Source organism: Ursus arctos, unplaced genomic scaffold (assembly GCF_023065955.2).
Source record: "Ursus arctos isolate Adak ecotype North America unplaced genomic scaffold, UrsArc2.0 scaffold_37, whole genome shotgun sequence".
Lineage (NCBI taxonomy): Eukaryota > Metazoa > Chordata > Mammalia > Carnivora > Ursidae > Ursus > Ursus arctos.
In genome coordinates this window covers 14,705,193-14,724,167 of record NW_026623053.1, presented here as the reverse complement: position 1 = coordinate 14,724,167, position 18,975 = coordinate 14,705,193, and the positions used below count along the sequence as shown (strand labels likewise).

General features: G+C 44.0%; 1 protein-coding gene across 1 annotated transcript in view; it reads right to left on the bottom strand.

Moving 5' to 3' along the window:
• Positions 1 to 18,975, bottom strand: part of NPAS3 (neuronal PAS domain protein 3) — an 816,434-nt gene that overhangs the window by 24,421 nt on the left and 773,038 nt on the right. Inside the window, exon 9 of the mRNA XM_057306389.1 lies at positions 1,183 to 1,376. Within this exon, the coding sequence (XP_057162372.1) occupies positions 1,183 to 1,376 (194 nt within the window). The remainder of the gene's footprint in view (positions 1 to 1,182; positions 1,377 to 18,975) is intronic.

Sequence of the window (18,975 nt, the reverse complement as noted above, 5' to 3'; positions counted from 1 at the left end):
AAGCTTCCTTCCCGTGGCCGACACGTGCGCGGGTCCCCTTCCCTCTTCTCCCCGCGCCCCACGATTCTCTCTTCTTCACATCTGTCTGATGATGGGCTGGTGACTTGCGGGTGAAAGGTCTGAGGGGCACTGTCCCATTTCCTTGTCCCTTGCTTTGTGCTTAATGGAAAAAGTGAACTTTTAAACCGGAGGTTAAAAAGTCCTTTTATCAAAGCTCAGTGCTAAGGAAGGACTGTCAAGTCGTTTATATGACGAGTCTTTTTCTTTTTTTTTAATTTATAAAAGCAGAATCCTCAGGATTACAAAGTTTTATTTAATAGTTTTGCAGATTTTTCATCCTCTTCCCTCTGGGGGCCTCAAATTCTCTCTCTCTCTCTTTTTTTTCCCCTACATGTATTGTGTGGCCTGAATGTGTTCGTCCCACCACGAAATTCATATAGTGAAGCTTTTACACCCAATGTGATAGTACTGGGGGGGGTGGCCTTTGGGAGGTAATTAGCTGTAGATGAGGTCATGGGGATGGAGCCCCCATGATGGGATTAGTGTGCGCATACGAGGAGGAAGGGACCAGAGCTCTCGCTCTCCCCTATGTGAAGACCCAGCAAGAAGACCGCTATCTGCAAGCCAGGAAGTGGGCTCTTGCTAGGAACCTAATTAGCTTTTATCTTGATCTTGGACTTCCCAGTCTCCAGAAGTGTGAGAAGTAAATGTCTGTTGTTTAAGCCACCCAGTCTATGGTCATGTGTCCTAGCAGCCCGGCAAGCAGCTAAGGCAATGTGCTGAATGCCTATATGAACACTGACCATTGTGAGACTGGGCCCGTACGGTAGTCAGGAAGTGGGTCTGACTGAAGCATCGGGAGATACCTTTTACGGCATAATTTTGCCAGGAATGTCTTAGCTCTGCTGTCTCCTTGGGTTCTCGGCCAAGATGGGTCTTAATTATAGCATATGAATGCCTGGGTATCCCAATCCATTCCATTGTGGTCCCTAATGTAAATCAGGACAGCAATGTGAATTTTAAATAAAAAGCATGTTTGGTGTCAGTCCAAGCAGCCATTAAAAATAAGATCAGGATTTGTAATGAGCCACACTGGGAGAGTAAAATCCTTCAGACTGCTGCAAACACCAACCTTCACCAATGTATAACACACAATAGGAAATGAGAACAAAAACAAAGTACCTATTTTCACAGTAAATGATATTGAGGTCCATATTTACTCGAGTGACGAACATATGGCAGTCAATTCTGACTTCATTGATCGTGGGGGGGGGCAGGGCATGAGCCACAACCACAAGACCCATGATTTGGCTGGGAACGGTCCTCCCGTGAGATAGGGACACCCTCAGTCGTAGCCGGCCTGTTATGTGAATCACCTGTAATAGAACATTAAGGACGAGACACAGTCACATTTACATCCGGGACGCAACAGTATTTCTGTTGAGAAATTGCAAAATTACATCTGGAATAACCAACATTAGCTTGTATCTTCTGTAATCATAATGCCTGTCAAAGTGCCCTCAATGTCCCCAAAGCAGGGACAAAAGAGAAAGAATATCATAGGCTGAGCTTTACTCCAGGCAGCATTATTACTGTGCTATTGCTATTTTCAGGACTTTTTCTTTCCCTTCCCTTTCTCTCTCTCTTTTCTTTCTTTCTTTCTTCTTCTTCTTCTTCTTTTTTTACATTGTAAGAAAGTGTATAACCAGTTAAAATGACCAGAAAGTTGAGCAATGAGCTGCAAAAGGAAATGTTTGCATTATCTGCCCTTGTTGAGGGATGATGTCCATCTCTCTCCGTATCTGTACTGAGTGGGATTACATGGCTATCTCCTTTCAGACCTATGGCCCAGAGCTTTCCTGGGGGGTGGGGGGTGTTAATAATGCAAAAAGGCCAAAAGACTCCAGCGAATACAAGTCTCAGTGGCAATGACACGGATGGGCCCTCCTGAGCATAGATGTTCCCTGTCAGGACTGAGCTGCCAGTACTACTGCGACTTACTGCACCGCCCTATGGGGTTGAGGGTCAGAAGACTTTGGCCTATCATTTGTTCCTCGAGCTCATTCTAAAATAGAGTCAGGAAATTTGCACCATTTTGGTCGCTTATTTTGGTTGCGTGCAGAAACAGGTGGGCGAATGCTGGGCTGTCATTTTCCGTTTCTTAGGCAAAGTACACCATAGGTAGTCCAAGCCACCCAGAACCAAAGAGAAGTACTTCATCTTCCTCACACATTTGAAATGGTATTTTTACAGACGCCCTTTGAAAAAGTCCCCTTGCTTATAAACTGCACATAGAAGGACAGCCATAATGTCAACTTCCTTAAGTGATGTTTTGAGGAAACAAAATCATAAAAGGGTGGAAAAGCATCAAGGATTGTATGCTTTGGGATGACGGAAGTCGTGTGTGTGCTTGGGTTGGGGAAGGAGGGTGTTGGAGTTGCGCGTGTGTGTCTCGTGTGTGTGTGTGTGTGTGTGTACTCGAGCTGTGTTCCTAGCATCGTGCTACAGGGTGGGGGCCCCGCCAAAACTAGTTGTAGATGTAATCACTGTGATTCACTGTACCAGGGAGCTTGGGTTAGTAGTTAACCAAGTTTCGGCCTTTGGTTTGCCTCTCCAAAAAGGCACCACTGAGCACCAAACCATCTTTTGAGATTGTACTCTTCCCTCTTCGCCATAAGGAACTCAAGTGGGAAGTGGGTCTCTGGCCACCCAGGACCAATAACAGTGAGCCTCTGCTCTCCTTCCCAGGGCCTTGACTGGTAATTCCTTTTTCATTTTGTTCTTTGTTTCCTTTAAGTTACTCAGTTTTCCAAAAGCAAGCCACACAGCTGTCAGTCAAGAGGCAGGATCAAAGCGTAAGGGGCTGCCCTTCGGAGTCCTGGTGTCCTAAGTAATACCTTTCTCCCCAGCTCCCCTTCACACTTGCACCCAGCGCTGCCGATCCAGAGTACCGATGAGGAGGATTAGTGAGGATAGTTCAGCAGCAGCTCTGTGACCACCCACATTTGAAGTTGACTAAAATTCATACTTAATGCACCTTTGCTTCAAGCTTTGGTCAGACGAGCGACTTTATGAATATTTGAAAATGTTCCTAGAGGCAAGGATGCTAAAACATCATCACAGACGCACATTTTTGTAAGACCTCATCAACTAATAAAGAAATGGCTAAAAGAAATGGGATTAACTTCACCGGAGGGGTGTTAACAGTCCCTGGGCCTCCTCCCAGCTAGGCTAACATAGGTGCTCATTTGTCATTATCTGTCGTGTTTTATCAGGAGCTCTCAGCTTCTTGGGAAAACAGATCTATAAATGCTCAAGAAAATATGCACTCAGAAATGATATGATAAATAAACCCTTACTTCGTATTCTATTCCAAAGCCACTTATGGGCTTCCGGCCTAGAAAACATTTTGGGACAGAGGCTACTGGGGGGAGCCGTCTGCATATCACATTTACCTGGGCCCCATCTCCAGCATTGACTGTGGCCATCGAGGTGCTGACGGGGGTCAAAAGTTGGGTCCCGTGGGGGTCCACATTTGTCATTTTCTTTTTTTTTTATTTAAAAAAATTTTTTTTTAAAGATTTTATTTATTTATTCGACAGAGATAGAGACAGCCAGTGAGAGAGGGAACACAAGCAGGGGGAGTGGGAGAGGAAGAAGCAGGCTCATAGCGGAGGAGCCTGATGTGGGGCTCGATCCCATAACGCTGGGATCACGCCCTGAGCCGAAGGCAGACGCTTAACCGTTGTGCCACCCAGGCGCCCCTACATTTGTCATTTTCTGATTTTGTTACCCAGCACAAGTCACTCAACCGTCTGCATCTCAATTTTCTTTTCTGTGAAATGGGGATAATAAGGAAGTGTTCTGCAGGTATGTTATGAAAATGAAAAGAGATAATGGAGGTGAACACTTTCTACCTTGTGAAGAAGTGTCCAGATTTCCTTATAATTCTGTTTGCCCTTTAAAATATCAACTGAATAGTGGATCAGGATTGATGACTAATTTAATCTTGACCAAAAGCCTAATAAATGAATTCTTAGGGGATCATAAATTGTCATGTTTGGAAGAAAATTTGGGAGGGTCTATCTTAGGTCCTTCTCCCTTTCATTTTTTTAGGTGGAAAAGAAGCTTCTGAAAAGTTCATTCCCTGCCCAGAGTCACCTAGCTCAGAAATGACAAAAAGAGCCTAGAATCCAGGTTTCTAGGTGTTGAGTTTCATTTCAAATTTGTTATGTTTATGTGCATATGCATACTGAATGAAACATCACAAGTTTATACCAGATATCAATTTACTACCTTCACTAAACTGTATGTGAGTCTTTAAAAAGATTTCAATGATAACCAGAAGCTCAGGTTATTTGAAATGTCTTCAAGAAGCAGTACAAACTAAGATGAAGGGGAAAAAACCTAATGAGGTAACTAACCAGTAAAGAAATGTCAAAGGGTGTGTTTGTCTACCTATAGGTTCCTCTGGAGGTGAGGGAGGTTGAGATTGATGAGAAGAAAGGAATATCTATTTAGTTCCATACTTAAGTTTTGGGTTGAAATTAATATATTTTTCCAAATCCATTTCATAATGCAAACATTTTTTTCCCATGTGACTGGTTATGTTTAAATTTTAGAAACATGTCTGATAGCAGGTATGTGAATACATAGATAGCTGAGTTTTTTACTTTGTAGTTGCTTTGAGGACCTGAGGTACAGAGGCCAGGGTACTGTCAGAAGAGCTGAGTTCAAGTCCCAGCCCTGGCACTATACAGACATGCAAATATGATGCTCAGAGAACTGAAATGACTTGGTGACTTTCTATGTCAGTGTAGTAGAGATTAAAAACTTGGCATAGAAGAAGTACTGTGTAAAGCTATCTTTGTTTTCTTAAAAAGGCATCTTTGTTTTTTTCATTAAAGGACATATATTGGTGCTTCAGTTTCTAAAACCTACTATGTGCAAGGGACCTTGCTAGGTGCGAGGGAGCAGACAACAGTGACTCGAATATAAACCTGTCCTCAAAGAGTTTACAGATGACACAATAGGAGGAGACATGTGTAATTACTTGTAAAATAGGACTATGGGAAGATGATACAGTGTCTGACAAAGACAGTGGTTCTCCATCCTGGTTATGTGATAGAATAACCTGTGAAGCTTTATCATCCTGTGGATTCCCAGACTCTGTCTCCTAGATATTCTAATTCCATAGGACTGGGCTGGGGTGTAGCATTCGTTTGTTCTTTAAAGCTTCAAAGGTGATACCTACTATTGGAGAATATCTGGCTAATGGGTCTGGAGTTAAACCAGTGATTCTCAACCATGCTATACATTGGAATTACCCTGGGAGTACTTAAAAGTCCCATGTCCAGGGGCACGTGGGTGGCTTAGTCAGTTAAGTGACTTACTCTTGATCTCATTTCAAGTCTTGATCTAAGGGTCATGAGTTCAAGCCCTGCATTGGGCTTCATGATGGGTGTGGAGCCTACTTAAAAAAAAAAAAAAGTCTCTATGTCTAAGATGTACCCAACACCAGTAAAATATGGATCTCTGGGGGTAGGGGTCTTTCTAGGTCTTCAGGGATGCTGAAAGTATTAAGTGAAAATGTATATAAAGTGCCTACATATATGCCGGACATAGAGTGTATAAGCTCACAAATACAATTTCAGTTAAGTTCCAAGTGTGTGCCATAAGAAAGATATAGAGTAAGATCTTGGGGAGTTGGGATAGGTAGAGAATACTTTTGACAGAATGGATTAGGAAGGCTATGTGAAACTGGCCTAGAATAAATTGTTGATGTATGATAGGATTATAGAACGGTGAAAGGGGTTCTCAGGCTAGAACAAATAATATGAAAGGGAACCTATTGGGAACGCCCAGGGCTCCAGGAGCACTTCAGTTGGTGTGAGCAGGAGAAGAGACAGAGATGGGCCCAACTGGCAGGCAGAAGCAGTAGAAATTGGGACCTGGGAAGAAGAACCATGATTTTATGCCTGTTTCATAGGATGATGATGATGACGACGATAGACTGAATGGAAGAATTGCTGACAGATGGACAAAACAGATTTCTCTGTGGACATTTTGTATCTGAGCAGCTTGGAGAGGTCCTGGACAAGGTCTCCTGGGGAGAGCTGGAAAAAGGGGTTGGATACATAAGAGATGATAGTTGAAGGACTAGTTTTGGAAGGTGATTCCCCCCCCCCTCCAGTTAAAACCAAGAAGGTCGATGGAATTACCAATGGAGAAAATAGGAGAGAAGAGCAAAAGCATCCCTTCCTGCCCCCTGCTTTGAGTATTTGAAACCTAAGGCAACTTCTCTTTTTCTCTAAATCGAGGTTCTCTTGCTCTATCATGTGACTTTTATAAAAAAAAAGAAAAAGAAAAAATTTCTGAAAACTCTAAATCCCCCTTTTCTTCACCCACAATTCCATTCTGACATAAATGCCAAGCTTGCCATATTGTTACCAGTCCCAGTGGTAATATCCCAAATAATGAGATGGCTTCTTTGTAAAGTTAAGTAGATGAATGGGAAATGATTTTAAATACAAATATATAAGCCTAAATACCAATATTACGTCAAGAACCATGAAACTATAAAAATAGCATAGTTACTGTAAAATGGATTATTATGGCATAGAAATAACATTGAATTGGAAGACGGAACATTTTATTTTAGTTCTGGTCTGGTCATTTTGGCAAGTCATCTAGTTTGTCCAGGGTAGCATTCCTCAGATAAGAAATGGAGAATAAGAATCAGGAGATGATACCTAGGGTTCCTGCTAAAAGTTCTAGAGAATTCTATGATCTACTGCTCCATAAAGTGGCCTTTACTGCGCTATAGCACTAGCCTTCCCCAACCCCACACTGTGCTTACAACTCCATGATGGGGGCAGGAGCTTCAGAGTCCAGTTGCAAGTTAATAAATGCAGAGTTTACTTGAAGAATTAATCAATAGGGTTTTACGGGTCCTATCTGAGCTGAAACAATGCTTTGGTTTTGGCCAATGCCAGGTAAAAATTGCCTCTGCGTTCTAAAGGTTCATCTTAGGCTGGTCTTAAATCTAATCTACAGACATTCTTCAAAAGAGATTTCTGAACTAAGAGATTCTTTGCCCCCGAGCTCAATTTTATATAAGAGCTCAGTCCTCACCCTTCCTTTCATTGTTCTTGTTTTATCATAAAGAGCTCTACAAAAATGCTAAAGCCTGTATTTTTCCAAACCCCTTACACAGCACTGCCCAGACGCCAGCCCCAGCAAAGCCAAATGCACAGGGTTTCTGAGTTGCAATCCTACCATCTTTGATAAAAATGTCCAAATTAGGATTATTTGACAGTCCCATATTGAAGGAATCATGGCTTGACTTTTCTTTTTCTTCTGATACACCCAGCGGATGTGCACGACGCCGTTAAGTACATGTCCGCAGAGTTTAGGACGAGTGTGGGAGTGTTAACAAGCCACGTTTCTTGGACAAATATATATTTCTCTTCCTGCCATATGCTCTTTTCAGTCATCTGTTAGCGATAAACACTTAGATGTGCTCCACTAATATCTTCTCATTATAAACAAACCCATCACAAAGACCTCGATAAAACTGCCCCTCTGTCGATACTTAAGGAAAAAAAGTCCGTGACAGAAAAATACATCTGGAAGCTATTCTCCATTCTTTTAGGAATAAATTTCAGTACTAGTGATGTGAAACGTTTGCTTTATCAAAAGGAAATGCTAAGTATTTGCATTATTTTCCACATATAATGTAGAGTACGGAACGGGGCTGCGCAAATAGGAACAAAAAAGCTGCAGGCGTGAGAAAACTATGGATTCCCTGGGCTTAGAGCATCTTCAGAGATTTTTCCCTTGCCCTTTAAGGGAATCCGAATTTACCTTAAAAATTAAGCTTCCTTCTGGCCCTCTGGTCTTCTCTCTTTTATTCCCCTGCAGAAGTCTGGTTTAGCATACAGATCACCAAATCACTAGCGCAGGTGGGCAAGTCAGCTAATTATTTTTAAGTGATGGGGGCTCTGAGGTGGCCCCCAACCCGCAGAAAGATAAGGGTTCAGCCAGGTTTTCTGAACCTAAACATCTAGCCTACAGCCTAACAACTTAATCTAAACCAGTGTGAGGTAACAGCCTCATGTGAATGACTTCTTGCAAGTTCTTTGTCTGACTCCTGCCACCTCGGTCTGTCTTTGCGCCACGCCCCCAGAAAAACAAAACAAACCAAAACAAAAAACAAAACAGCAAGAAAAAAGCTTAGCTGAGACCAAGTACTTGTCCAGAGAGGTGAACTCTATGGAGAAGAGAAAAGGGCTCATAACTGAAGGAGGCCTCATTGGACCCTGTGAGGGCAGAAGAAGAGCAGAAGGCCATTTCCCTTCCTTTTCCAGGATCTCAGATTGTATTTCTAGAAACTGCTTCTACTCTAGTAGGCTTTGTCATAATTCACAATGGGACTTGAGCAACGGAGGAGAAGAAAAGGCAGAAGAGGAAAAAGATAACTTCTCAAGGCAGAGGTGAGATTTGTGGGGAGGTGAGATTCAGGGGGGGGAATGAGGTGGTGGCAGGGAGCGGGTGAAAATGCAGACCTTTGTCAGGGCCCCAAGGGGGATGCAACAGGAGAGGTGGTCTTAGATTGTCCTCATCAGCTAGATGGCCACCAGCTCAGAAACCATACAGTGGTGCGGGGCTTTCTGGGAGTTTGTCCCCAAGAACTCTAAGATCACGGATTCTCAATACTGGGAACAAGACCAGCAACAACGTAGGCAGGGTCTCAGATGGGCTCCACTTAAGGGCGACTCTGGAGGGAGAGAAGAGAGGAGGTGAGACTGGGACCCTGGGAAGCATCCTGGCCGAAGTTAAGAAAGAGGAACCCTGGCTGGAGCCAGTCCTTGGATAAAAGGGCTACAGTGAGCAAGTGTTAATTCTCAGGGACTCCATTTGGTTTGAATGGTAATGAGGGGAGTGGGAGGAAGGATGTAACTGGAGCACCGCCAGTCAGATGCTTGCTGGGACTCCTAAAAAAGACTCCGCGAAGGTGGGGTCAGGAAGTGGACAGGCTGGAAAGGTTAAGGGCATTTCTGACGACAGAAAACAGAGGAAGGGAGGAAGCTGGGGCTAACTTCTCTACTCTCATGGAGGTTCTAAGTCCTGAAGGAAATGACTCATATACAAGCGTGAGTAAGAGCATTCCTCAAGTTATAGATCAAGTCGACTCACACAAGTAACACGATTAAATGGGTCTGGTACACAAGGGAAAACATACTTCGTTCCTTAAATTAGAAAGCCCCGAACACCTAATGCTGGTATCAGGGATTCATGGTAAAAAAACAAAACCATAAAACCTCTAGGGTTAGTGGTTCTTCAATTTGAATGTGCACAAGCATGGAGAGCTTATTAATCAGGTGGATTCCCAGGCCCCACCCCCAAAACTGTGGATTCTTTAAATCTAGGGAGGGGCCTGGGAATCTGCATTCCCCAAAGCACTGGGCCATCCACCTGCAGCGCCCTCTCTATCTAAAGAGCGGGACCAATCCGGAAATGTTAATGAAGATGACCTCGAGGCTGATCACAGACTGCCTCCTAAGTGAGCAAAGAAAGATGGACATATATTTACGGGTAAATCTGGACTGCAGAAAAGACCCTGCTCTATAGAACACAACCCCTTATCTTGGTCCTTTGAAAATGGAGGACCCGTGCACGATAAGCGGGAACCCTGGGCTCTCGCAGGATCAGGCTGTGTTTTCTGTGCACAGGGCTGCGGAGGGAGCAGCCTTGGGAGCCCTGTCAAGACCCCTTTATTTGTGTAAAGGTCTGCCTTCTCTCAGTGGCCACGCCACAGTGGGCTGCACTGTTGTGCTGCAAAACCTCTTGGGGGAGGTCGAGCTCTGCCAATCCCCTCCCCCTCCCCCTCGCCCAGCCTGCCCCTGGCTTAGCTCCTGATTAATTCAGGGCAACCCTGAGAGGTTAACCCTTAATTTGATGGCTCTGGTGGGGAGCTGAGAGATTGCTGGTGATTTATCACCCTCGGTGGGTTTGTTTTTTTTTTTTTAATGTAGAAATATTTTCCAAGGCAACAAATAAAAAATTATTTTTAAAGCCCACATTTAAAAAACATTAGCTACAGCATTCTTTTCTTATGTGACTGTATCCTCCACACATAACAATTACTTCTCATCCATCTCTTTTAACAAACTTCAAATACATAACATAAAAATATAACTATAATTACAGCCTTAGTTTCTCAAAATGGGTCTGGACCCCATATTTGTTTCTTGCTCCCTTTGGAGAAAACAGTCTTTCTTCTACCAGAGATAAGATTTTTTATTGGGGTAGTTGAAGCTGGAGGGATTTCCTTAACAAGATTATGTAAATGTATGCCAAAGACATAAACCACATTTTCTCAGAGAGTGGAACACTTCAAATATCATTTAATAAAACAGGACCATGGGTAGAAACACCTCGATAAATTGTTAAGGGGCAAAGCAAGAAGGCTGAACCATACACATCTGATCAAATTTTGTTTGATTCAGTTACTTTATTAAAGTCTCCTGGAGAAGGACAGAGGACCATCGTACCTCTGTAGAGGGCAACTTTTTCATTCCTCTGTCACTTGCTGTGGAGGGGGGTATCAGCCCTCATGGACCCAAGAGGACCCTTGTGGCTTAGTGCCACTGTCTTAAAGACGGAGAGGCAGTTCTCAGTGTAACAATTTTATTTTCCAACGGCTTTCAAAAAAAAAAAAAAAGACTCAGAACTAGTCCCGTGACTAATAACGAATAGAGACTGGCTCCCTGACTCCTACCTACTCCTCCCCCATCCCTGCCCCAATACTCTACCATATTATATAGTTGCTTCAGAACCCATGAACTCTTATTGGGAAAGATATAAATGAAAAGTTTTCTATTTATGATCTTTGCTTAACACTTTTGTTGAATGTGCATTTTACTTAAATGTCTTGAGTCGAACAACTAGTCTTGTTCTAAGTTAGTCTCCTTAGCCTTTGTTTCTCTTGAGTCCGCTAGCAGAATTTATACATAGACACTCGAAATTGCAACAAATGTCCAAAGACAGCTGTGCGCCATAGATTGAGTGCTTCTCTGCATGAAGACAGCAGTTCTAGGGAGCTCTTTGCCATCGTGAGAAAATGTTAAGCCAGCCTTATTCTATGCTCTCCACCCAATTGGAAGGTCTACAGGAGAAGAAATGACTATTTTTGATAACAAAGGAAAAACCTTTAGAAAAAATAGCTCTTAGACGTAGGAGTCAGCTACCCCTCTCTTGCTCAGTTTCTGAGGAGGCAGAACCGCAGTTATCCGTGTGGATGGGTGGGCTGGCTTTTGTGGAGGGCAAGTTTGCCGTCTCAAGCGCCGATACATTTTTGCAGCAACCATTTCCCCTAACAGCTTCCCTCAAGCACACAAGTATTAATGATTGTATTTCTGATAATTAAATAATTTTATTTTTATTTTTTTATTTTTTAAAAGATTTTATTAGAGAGAGTGTGAGGCGGGGAGAAGCAGACTCCCCACGGAGCAGGGAGTCCGATGTGGGGCTCGATCCCAGGACCCTGGGACCATGACCTGAGCTGAAGGCAGACGCTAAACCGATTGAGCCACCCAGGCGTCCCTGATAATTAAATAATTTTGAAGTGAATACATAGGTCATAAATATTTCTGTAGAAAATAAGAACCCTAATATTCCCCGAATACAGACATAACACTCCTGAAAGATCAAACCTAAAAATGGTCACTCCGCAGGACGCTGCAGTAGGTATGTGGGGCTCAGAAAGTAATGCAGGAACAAAGAGCACTGTCTTACGCTGGGCACTTGAGACCCAAATATGTTCGAGAAACCACACTGACTGAAGCCAAGATTCCTCAGTTTTCCTGGTACACTCAGGCTACATGTTGCTGTGTGTCTGAGAGCAAGGACCTCCTTTCTCTGCATCCATTTCCTCACGGGGAAAGTGAGTGGGCCTCCCTACGTGGCCTCTGAGACTCTTCCTTAGCGTTGTGTCTGTTAAATCTTGAAACATGCAGCCTGGATCCATCGTCCAAGCCCTAAACTTCTGTAACTGTCTGTCTCTGCTCTCTGGGTTTCTATTCCTTGGGAGGCCTGAAGCTATCAACCAGGTTCAAGTAAGTGTTCAACTCAACCTCCATGGATTTTGGGGAAGCAGATGGTATGTGTTGAGCACGGACTAGCAAAGGTCATTTTCTTAAACGTCTCTTAACCTGCCCTCCAAACTCTACAGCTAATATTTTAGAAGGCTGCCTTAATTAATCCTAAATTTCATCCTTCATGAGAGTAATTTCTAGTAATGACACGCCTCTCAAAACTTCTCTCTTTATGTAGAGAACACATGTGTCCCTGTGCCCAAACCTCTTTGTGTTCAACATCCCAGAAAGACCGACGCTGGAGATGGGGGCCTTGCAGGCTGCCTCAAGCAACCCTCCCGTGTCTCACGTGTGGCGACGGACGCCAGTGTGGTGCCCGTCTTGCCCAAGGACACAAACCAGTTAGTGGCAGGCACAGGCAGGAAAGCGGTGTCCTCATCTCTTGCCCAGTGCCTTTTCTCCCAACGGATCGTGCGTTTCGCTGGGTGTTCTCCCTTCTGTTTTCCTCTTCTGTTTTCCCAAATGTCTTTATATCTCTCCATATAAAGGACTCGATCAAATTTAGGATTTTAACCTTCAAAAGACCCCACGGCCCTGACATGGGTTATTATCCACTCAGCATATGCGATTCAGAACACTCATGTGACTTTTGTACCTGTCACCAGCTCATTTGCTGCGTTTGGTTTATTCAGCCATGATTAGAGAGAGTCATTTACAGACACACATTTGGAAACTCTTTAACAAGCTTCTAGCAGTTTCCTTTCCGAAGCTGTTTAAGTAGATGAGGGTGTGGTGTCAGCAACGACAGCAGTTTCCTCCACACTCCTGATTCCCCTGCTATTCCTATGTCTTTATCAGGACTTCCATTTTGTAGAAAGGCTTTTAAGAGAGAGAGAGAGAGAGAGAGAGAGGAGAAAACAAACCAAAGATGCACACTTCAGAGCCTCCAAGCCATCATTTCAGGAAGACTGACTCAAAAATTAAAATTGAAACCATCACGCTATAACCTGAAAGTTCCCTTAAAAAAAAAAAATCCCCCTCCCTCTTTTTATTTTAAAGAATACTTTTTGAAGTAATTGGCACAAAGACTGTTCTTGTGCAGATTGCTGCAAGTGTGCTCTTGGCAAGAACATCATAAGCACGAGGAAAACTTTCATACGCTCAGGAAGCCAAATACAAACTGACACCGGGAACTCGAGTGTGGGAACAAACAGGGGGAAAAAAAAGAGAGCATCTCGATTTAATACAAACCTACGTACAAAGGGGCCAATTTCTACGATTCATGGTTTAGCATACAATGCAGCTGTCCTCTGAGTGAATATAGAGTAGTTATACATAAGAAATTAGAATTATCAATTCGGGGGAATTTCTCAAGAGTCCTTTTGATATGTAATACCGCAACCATAATGCCTAAGAAACCAGATATCAATGCATTAAATGAGATCAGGTTGGGATCTATTTAGAGAAGGAGGGTTTCAACTTGAAGCGTTTCTTTGATTTGACCTCTGGAGCAGACCCTTTGCAGGGAAACTCAAGATGAAGAGCTCTCCCCTACCCGTAGCCTTGCTTCCCAGGTCTTTAACTGTGTTTGAATACATGTGACACAGGAAGGGGGGGTTATTTGGAAATGTTTCCTGTATGGAAGAAATGGCCAGAACCTGCAGCCTTTTGCATTCTGCAAGACGCAGAATGGGGGGGTGGGGGGGGTGGCGTTCAGTTCTCTTTATTCCACTGAATATGAGAACAAAAGCTATTTTTTTTTTAAATTTCCTTCCTCAAGTCCTCTTCTTCTCAGCTATTTTATGGTAAGGGTTCAAGGATTTGGAGATCTTCTGCATCTTCCTCCATCCACATTTCAAATTCCTTTCTGCCTGTGACCAACACTTACTTCCCCCTGCAACCGAAGAGAGGGTCCCGTTTTCAGTCCTGCTAAGCAAGATTTCTCCTGCAACCCCCTGGAGTTCAAACGTGCTATAATTCTTTTTTTTTTTTTTTTTTTTTTTTTTTTTTTGCTCAGGGAACGTTTGAAGTCCCCTTTAAAAATAATGCCTTGAGGATATTTTTCCCTAATACCATTTAAAGAAACTTGAAAGCATATGGGTCTTGAAGCGCACAGGGTTCTAATGAAGTAATCACACTGCTCACATGCAGACTTCCACCAGGAGCTTTTCACACCCAACCCAGATGGGTCTTGGGAATGGAGGAGAATTCTGCAGAAACTCCTCTCCTCCATCTGCCAGTGTCAAGGCCGAGGGAGCCACTGGACTAAAGTGGTGACTTTCAACCTTTGGAGGATGGAAGGTGGTGGGAAGGTTGTCAGGATCAGAACCGTTGGTGGCAGAGCAGATCAGTCTGGTAGCTTGTAAGGCAACTCAAGACAAATATTCCTCTGTTGTGCAGTCTCTGTTCGTAGTGCGGGAGGAGAAAATAAAGTTTCTTTATAGGGTTCTATTTGATGTAGTCCCTGGCAGCTCTACCACCACCTTAGGTGATTCTCCACACAGCCAGCGAAGACTAAATAAAACAACAACATGGGATATTAATGCCCTTTCCCTGGAACTGGGAAAGGCGTGCTGTTCTCCTGCGGTGCTGCAATGGATTCTCTAAATCCATCACAATTAAAATCGCACTTCTTCAGGCACAACCTCATTAGTGCTGAAATATCACATCTTGTGCGATTTCCTTGGGATTTTAGCAAAACAAGTAATGATTCTTTTGATTATTGGAGTGACTTGTGCTATCATGACTGCCAAGTACATATGCGACTGTTTAAAAGAACTAGGATCAGCACTTGACTTTTTTATGCTTACTTTGGTTCAGGCAGACATAAACCCCAGAGGAGAGGCTTTAGGCAGTGTGGGCCAACTTAGCCCACTCCCCCGATAGCTCCTTTTCCAGAAGACCTCCGAAGGGAGGGATAGGTGAGCCGTGGAACGGCGGGTGTGTGGATGACTCAGATTCAGGGGCAGGTCTCTTTGTCTTTGCCGGTTTCTACCTGGTCCGATGGTGCTTCCCAAACATCCAAATGCCCCAGCAGCACTTTGTGCACCTCGCCCAAACTGCATGATTTCATTCATTCGGCAAGAATCACTGAGGTTCGTATATTGCTAGGCATTGTCCTAGGCTCTGGGATACAGTGATGAAAAGGATGGACCAAGCGGGAGTGCTGAGATCTGATGTTTCTGGCTGCTGCAAATGGCTGCTCTGGGGCCCTGAGCGGCAGCAGGAAGGCCAAGGAAAGGAGGCCTCTGCAGAGGTCCAGGTCGGGGAGGTGATGGTAGGTCAGGAAGGAACGGTGGGAAATGGTTGGGTTGTGGATACACTTCGAAGGCAGAAATGCTGGAATTTGCTAATGTATTCAGTGCGGGGTCCGAGGTAAAGAACGGGCTCAAGGGACACTCCTGAGCTTTTGGCTGGAGTCTCAGGATGGAGGATGGAGCCATGTGCTACGATGGAAAGGGCTGGTGCATGGGGGATGGGTTTTGATCTTGGTTATATTAAGACTGAGAGATTGTCAACGTTCAAGTGAAGATTCAGTAGGATGTAGAAGTTTAAACACACTTCTTCAGTGCCATTTTTTTTTTCACACTTTATTTGGAGATCTTCTATTTGCTAAAATATAAATAGTTCTAGAAATTTTATACATATCTGTTATGAAACGTGCCCTTGGCAAAATGGAGAAATTAGTGAGGCACACGCTAGAATCCCTGATTTTTTTTTTTTTTTTAGTCCATGTGGGAGAGGACAATGGGCTTATTTTCTGACAAAACCCATCCTGAGTAGGGACTAAAGGCAAGCATAGCAGGCCAGGTAAACACCAACAATAACCCTACGCAGTTATAAAGCCTATGCAGGTATTTTCACGGGACAAATTCTATCCTTTGTATATTCTCTTTAGACATCATTTGCAAAACATCTATCTTTTCAAGTGTGGGCAGCCATTTTCAAAATCCAGGCCAGGAGAAGAAATCCATGCCTCCCCGCCCATGTCCAGCCCCAAATGTGAGAGTCCAGAGAATGCTGTGTTCGAGAAGGTTCAATCTGAATGTTCTAAGAAGGCACACACTCTCCCTGGGCCCCGCCACTCCTCGCTCGGCCCGCTCTCTGGAAGACATCTTTGACTGAGTTTATGACCAGGAGAAAGAAAGGCAGTCTATAGAGCTTCTTCCTGACAGAGCGTTGGCACACATTTAGAGAACAGTGGCCCACTTTGCACAGGCTCCCTTTCTAAAACACTTCTGCAGAATACGGTGGGCGGCACACTTTCCCAAAGCAATGACCTTCTCCTCGTAGCCGGTGGAGGACTGCTGTTTATGTTTGATTTCCTTAATCCCTCTGAAGCAGCGAAGAAGGCTTAGGTGGTAATTTATTTATAAGAAATTATAATAAAGCTTCAGCAATTTGAATGCTGTGTAGAAAGTGGGAGGTAGACTGTACAGAGAGGCAGGGTATCCAAACTTCAAAGTGAGCATTAGGACAGTCTTTTGGTTTATCTACCCTCAGAATCAATTTTGTCATTTTTAATTGACCGATTTTCCCTTGTTTGCTTAACATTTATTAATTGATTGTTATGCTCATGCAATTAATTCAAAAGCTGGCAAGTTTAACGCAGAGAAATTAATTTTCTTTTACCAACATGCCACTTAAAATACATTTTTGGAAGCCTGGGTTACCAGGAAATTACCTTCAAATTAATCAATAAGGAAATGAGATGGTAGTGTCCCTTGACATCTGTCAATCCAAAATATGTCAGTTTCTTCCTTTTGTTTGGGCTTTTTCTGCTGAGTAAGGAAGACGAAAAACCTGGATATTAAAGTACACTGACGCTGCCTCTCGACAGGCAAAGGGAAGCAACCTCTTTGCAAAAATGTACAACGCTGACATGGATTTGATTTTTCACCGAGAGACATCTGTAGCAAAGTGGTAAATTTTATCAGAGAATGTGAAAATGAAGTTCATCGTCTTCTTCCCAGAGCGGCTCTTTTGCCATTTTTCCTTTCCTTCATTTGAACCCTTACTAGGTGCCACCCTTCTGCCAGGCCCCGTGGGGGCAAACCTGTCAGGGAGATGGATGCGTGAGCCGAGCCCTGAACGAGGCCTGCAGATGCAAAGTGCAGGGGAAGTGACGAGGGGGACTGTCCTGACGAGACAGGTGGAGAGGTGCTCCTGAGGAGGTGGCATTTGAGCGGAATTCCTACAGAGCAGTAGGATTTGACTGGCATTTAGATCGAAGACCTCTTATCAACAAAAGGACAGAGAGGCAAAACTGCTGCTTGTGTTTGGGAGCGGAGAGGAGTACCGCGAGACCCCGGGGTGGGTGGGAAATGCTGGCGTAGGTAAAGCGGGCTAGATGGCGGGACGCTGTGAATGCCATACAAAGGGATTAGGACTTTATTTTATAGACATATGCGAACAACTGAAGACTTTCAGGGAAAAGAGTATAGGACCTGACCTGAGATTTCAGAAGAAAACTGTGAGGGCATTCATTCATTCACTCATTCATTTATTCATTAAATAGATAAGCCTTTGACTATGACCAGGCACTGCTCTGTGCAGGCACTGGGGCCGTTACAATTACTAAGGAGCTCACAGTGCACCTGTCTGGTCCTAAGGAGGCTGTGATCAGGGCTACATAGGAAGGTCAAGCAAAGGAATGGCCAGCACCCTGTCCAGGTGAGGATACAGAACCGGTGTGGGGAAGGCTGGTGTTCAGCTAGGTACTCAGGCTTGAACCTTGGACCTCTCTTTATTTTTAGGAACGCTTCCACGTCCTCAGAGGTTAAAGTCAGAGTTAGTGAGTGCATCACCTCTCTTGGGCTCGTCTTTGATCTTCTGCCTCTAGTGCCTAGAGCCGATCATCAGGCTTGGGACTTCTTCCTTTACCCTCTCTCCCCCGACCGATGTGACAGCAGCTACGCCGATACAGACTACTGAGATCCCACATCTGGGACAATGGGTGGGCAGCTGCCTAACTGGTCTCTCTTATTTTCTCCCCACTCTAGTTGATCCTGCATTTTGCTGCCAGATTCCTCTTTCTACAGTGTCTTTACACTGACTCCCACCCCTCATTTACGTGCTCTGTAATTTGAAGCAACCACATGATGTCTCTGAGGCTCCATTGCCCGCGTGTCAAATGGGCACGCTCATCCTTGGCATCCCCATCTTAGAGAACTGCTGAAAGAACCAAATGGGGCAGTGCTTTTAAAAATACTTTGAGGGGCGCCTGGGTGGCACAACGGTTAAGCGTCTGCCTTTGGCTCAGGGCGTGATCCTGGCGTTATGGGATCAAGCCCCACATCAGGCTCCTCCGCTAGGAGCCTGCTTCTTCCTCTCCCACTCCCCCTGCTTGTGTTCCCTCTCTCGCTGGCTGTCTCTATCTCTGTCGAATAAATAAATAAAATCTTAAAAAAAATACTTTGAAAATATACAGTGCCTTGTCAATATAAATTATTATTGTTACTATTCAAGAAACTTGCTTGATTCTGTAATAAATTTCAGACTACTTAGCTTTCAGGGAAGTCTTGTGACAACTGAGTCCCAACCTTCACAAACCGATCTTCCATAACTGCCCTCCCTACACTCCAAATGCTTTTCACACCATCTCCTGAATCTGTCTTGCATTTACCTGCTCAGTACCTTTGCTCACACTACCTCTTAGGCCAGGAATTCCTTCCCTGTCTCCCCCCATCAGTGAAAATAATATCCATTCTTCAGGATCTATGCCAAATCTCTTCTCCTCTTCTTTGGCCGTTTGAGCCTAAAGCTGTCCTCTTCCCTCTGAATCCCCACTATTGTCTCTACACCCAAACAGCACTAGGTATGAACTACTTGGGTTTATTCTCTCTTGTCTCTGCCTCTGCTTCTCTTTCTCCTTCGA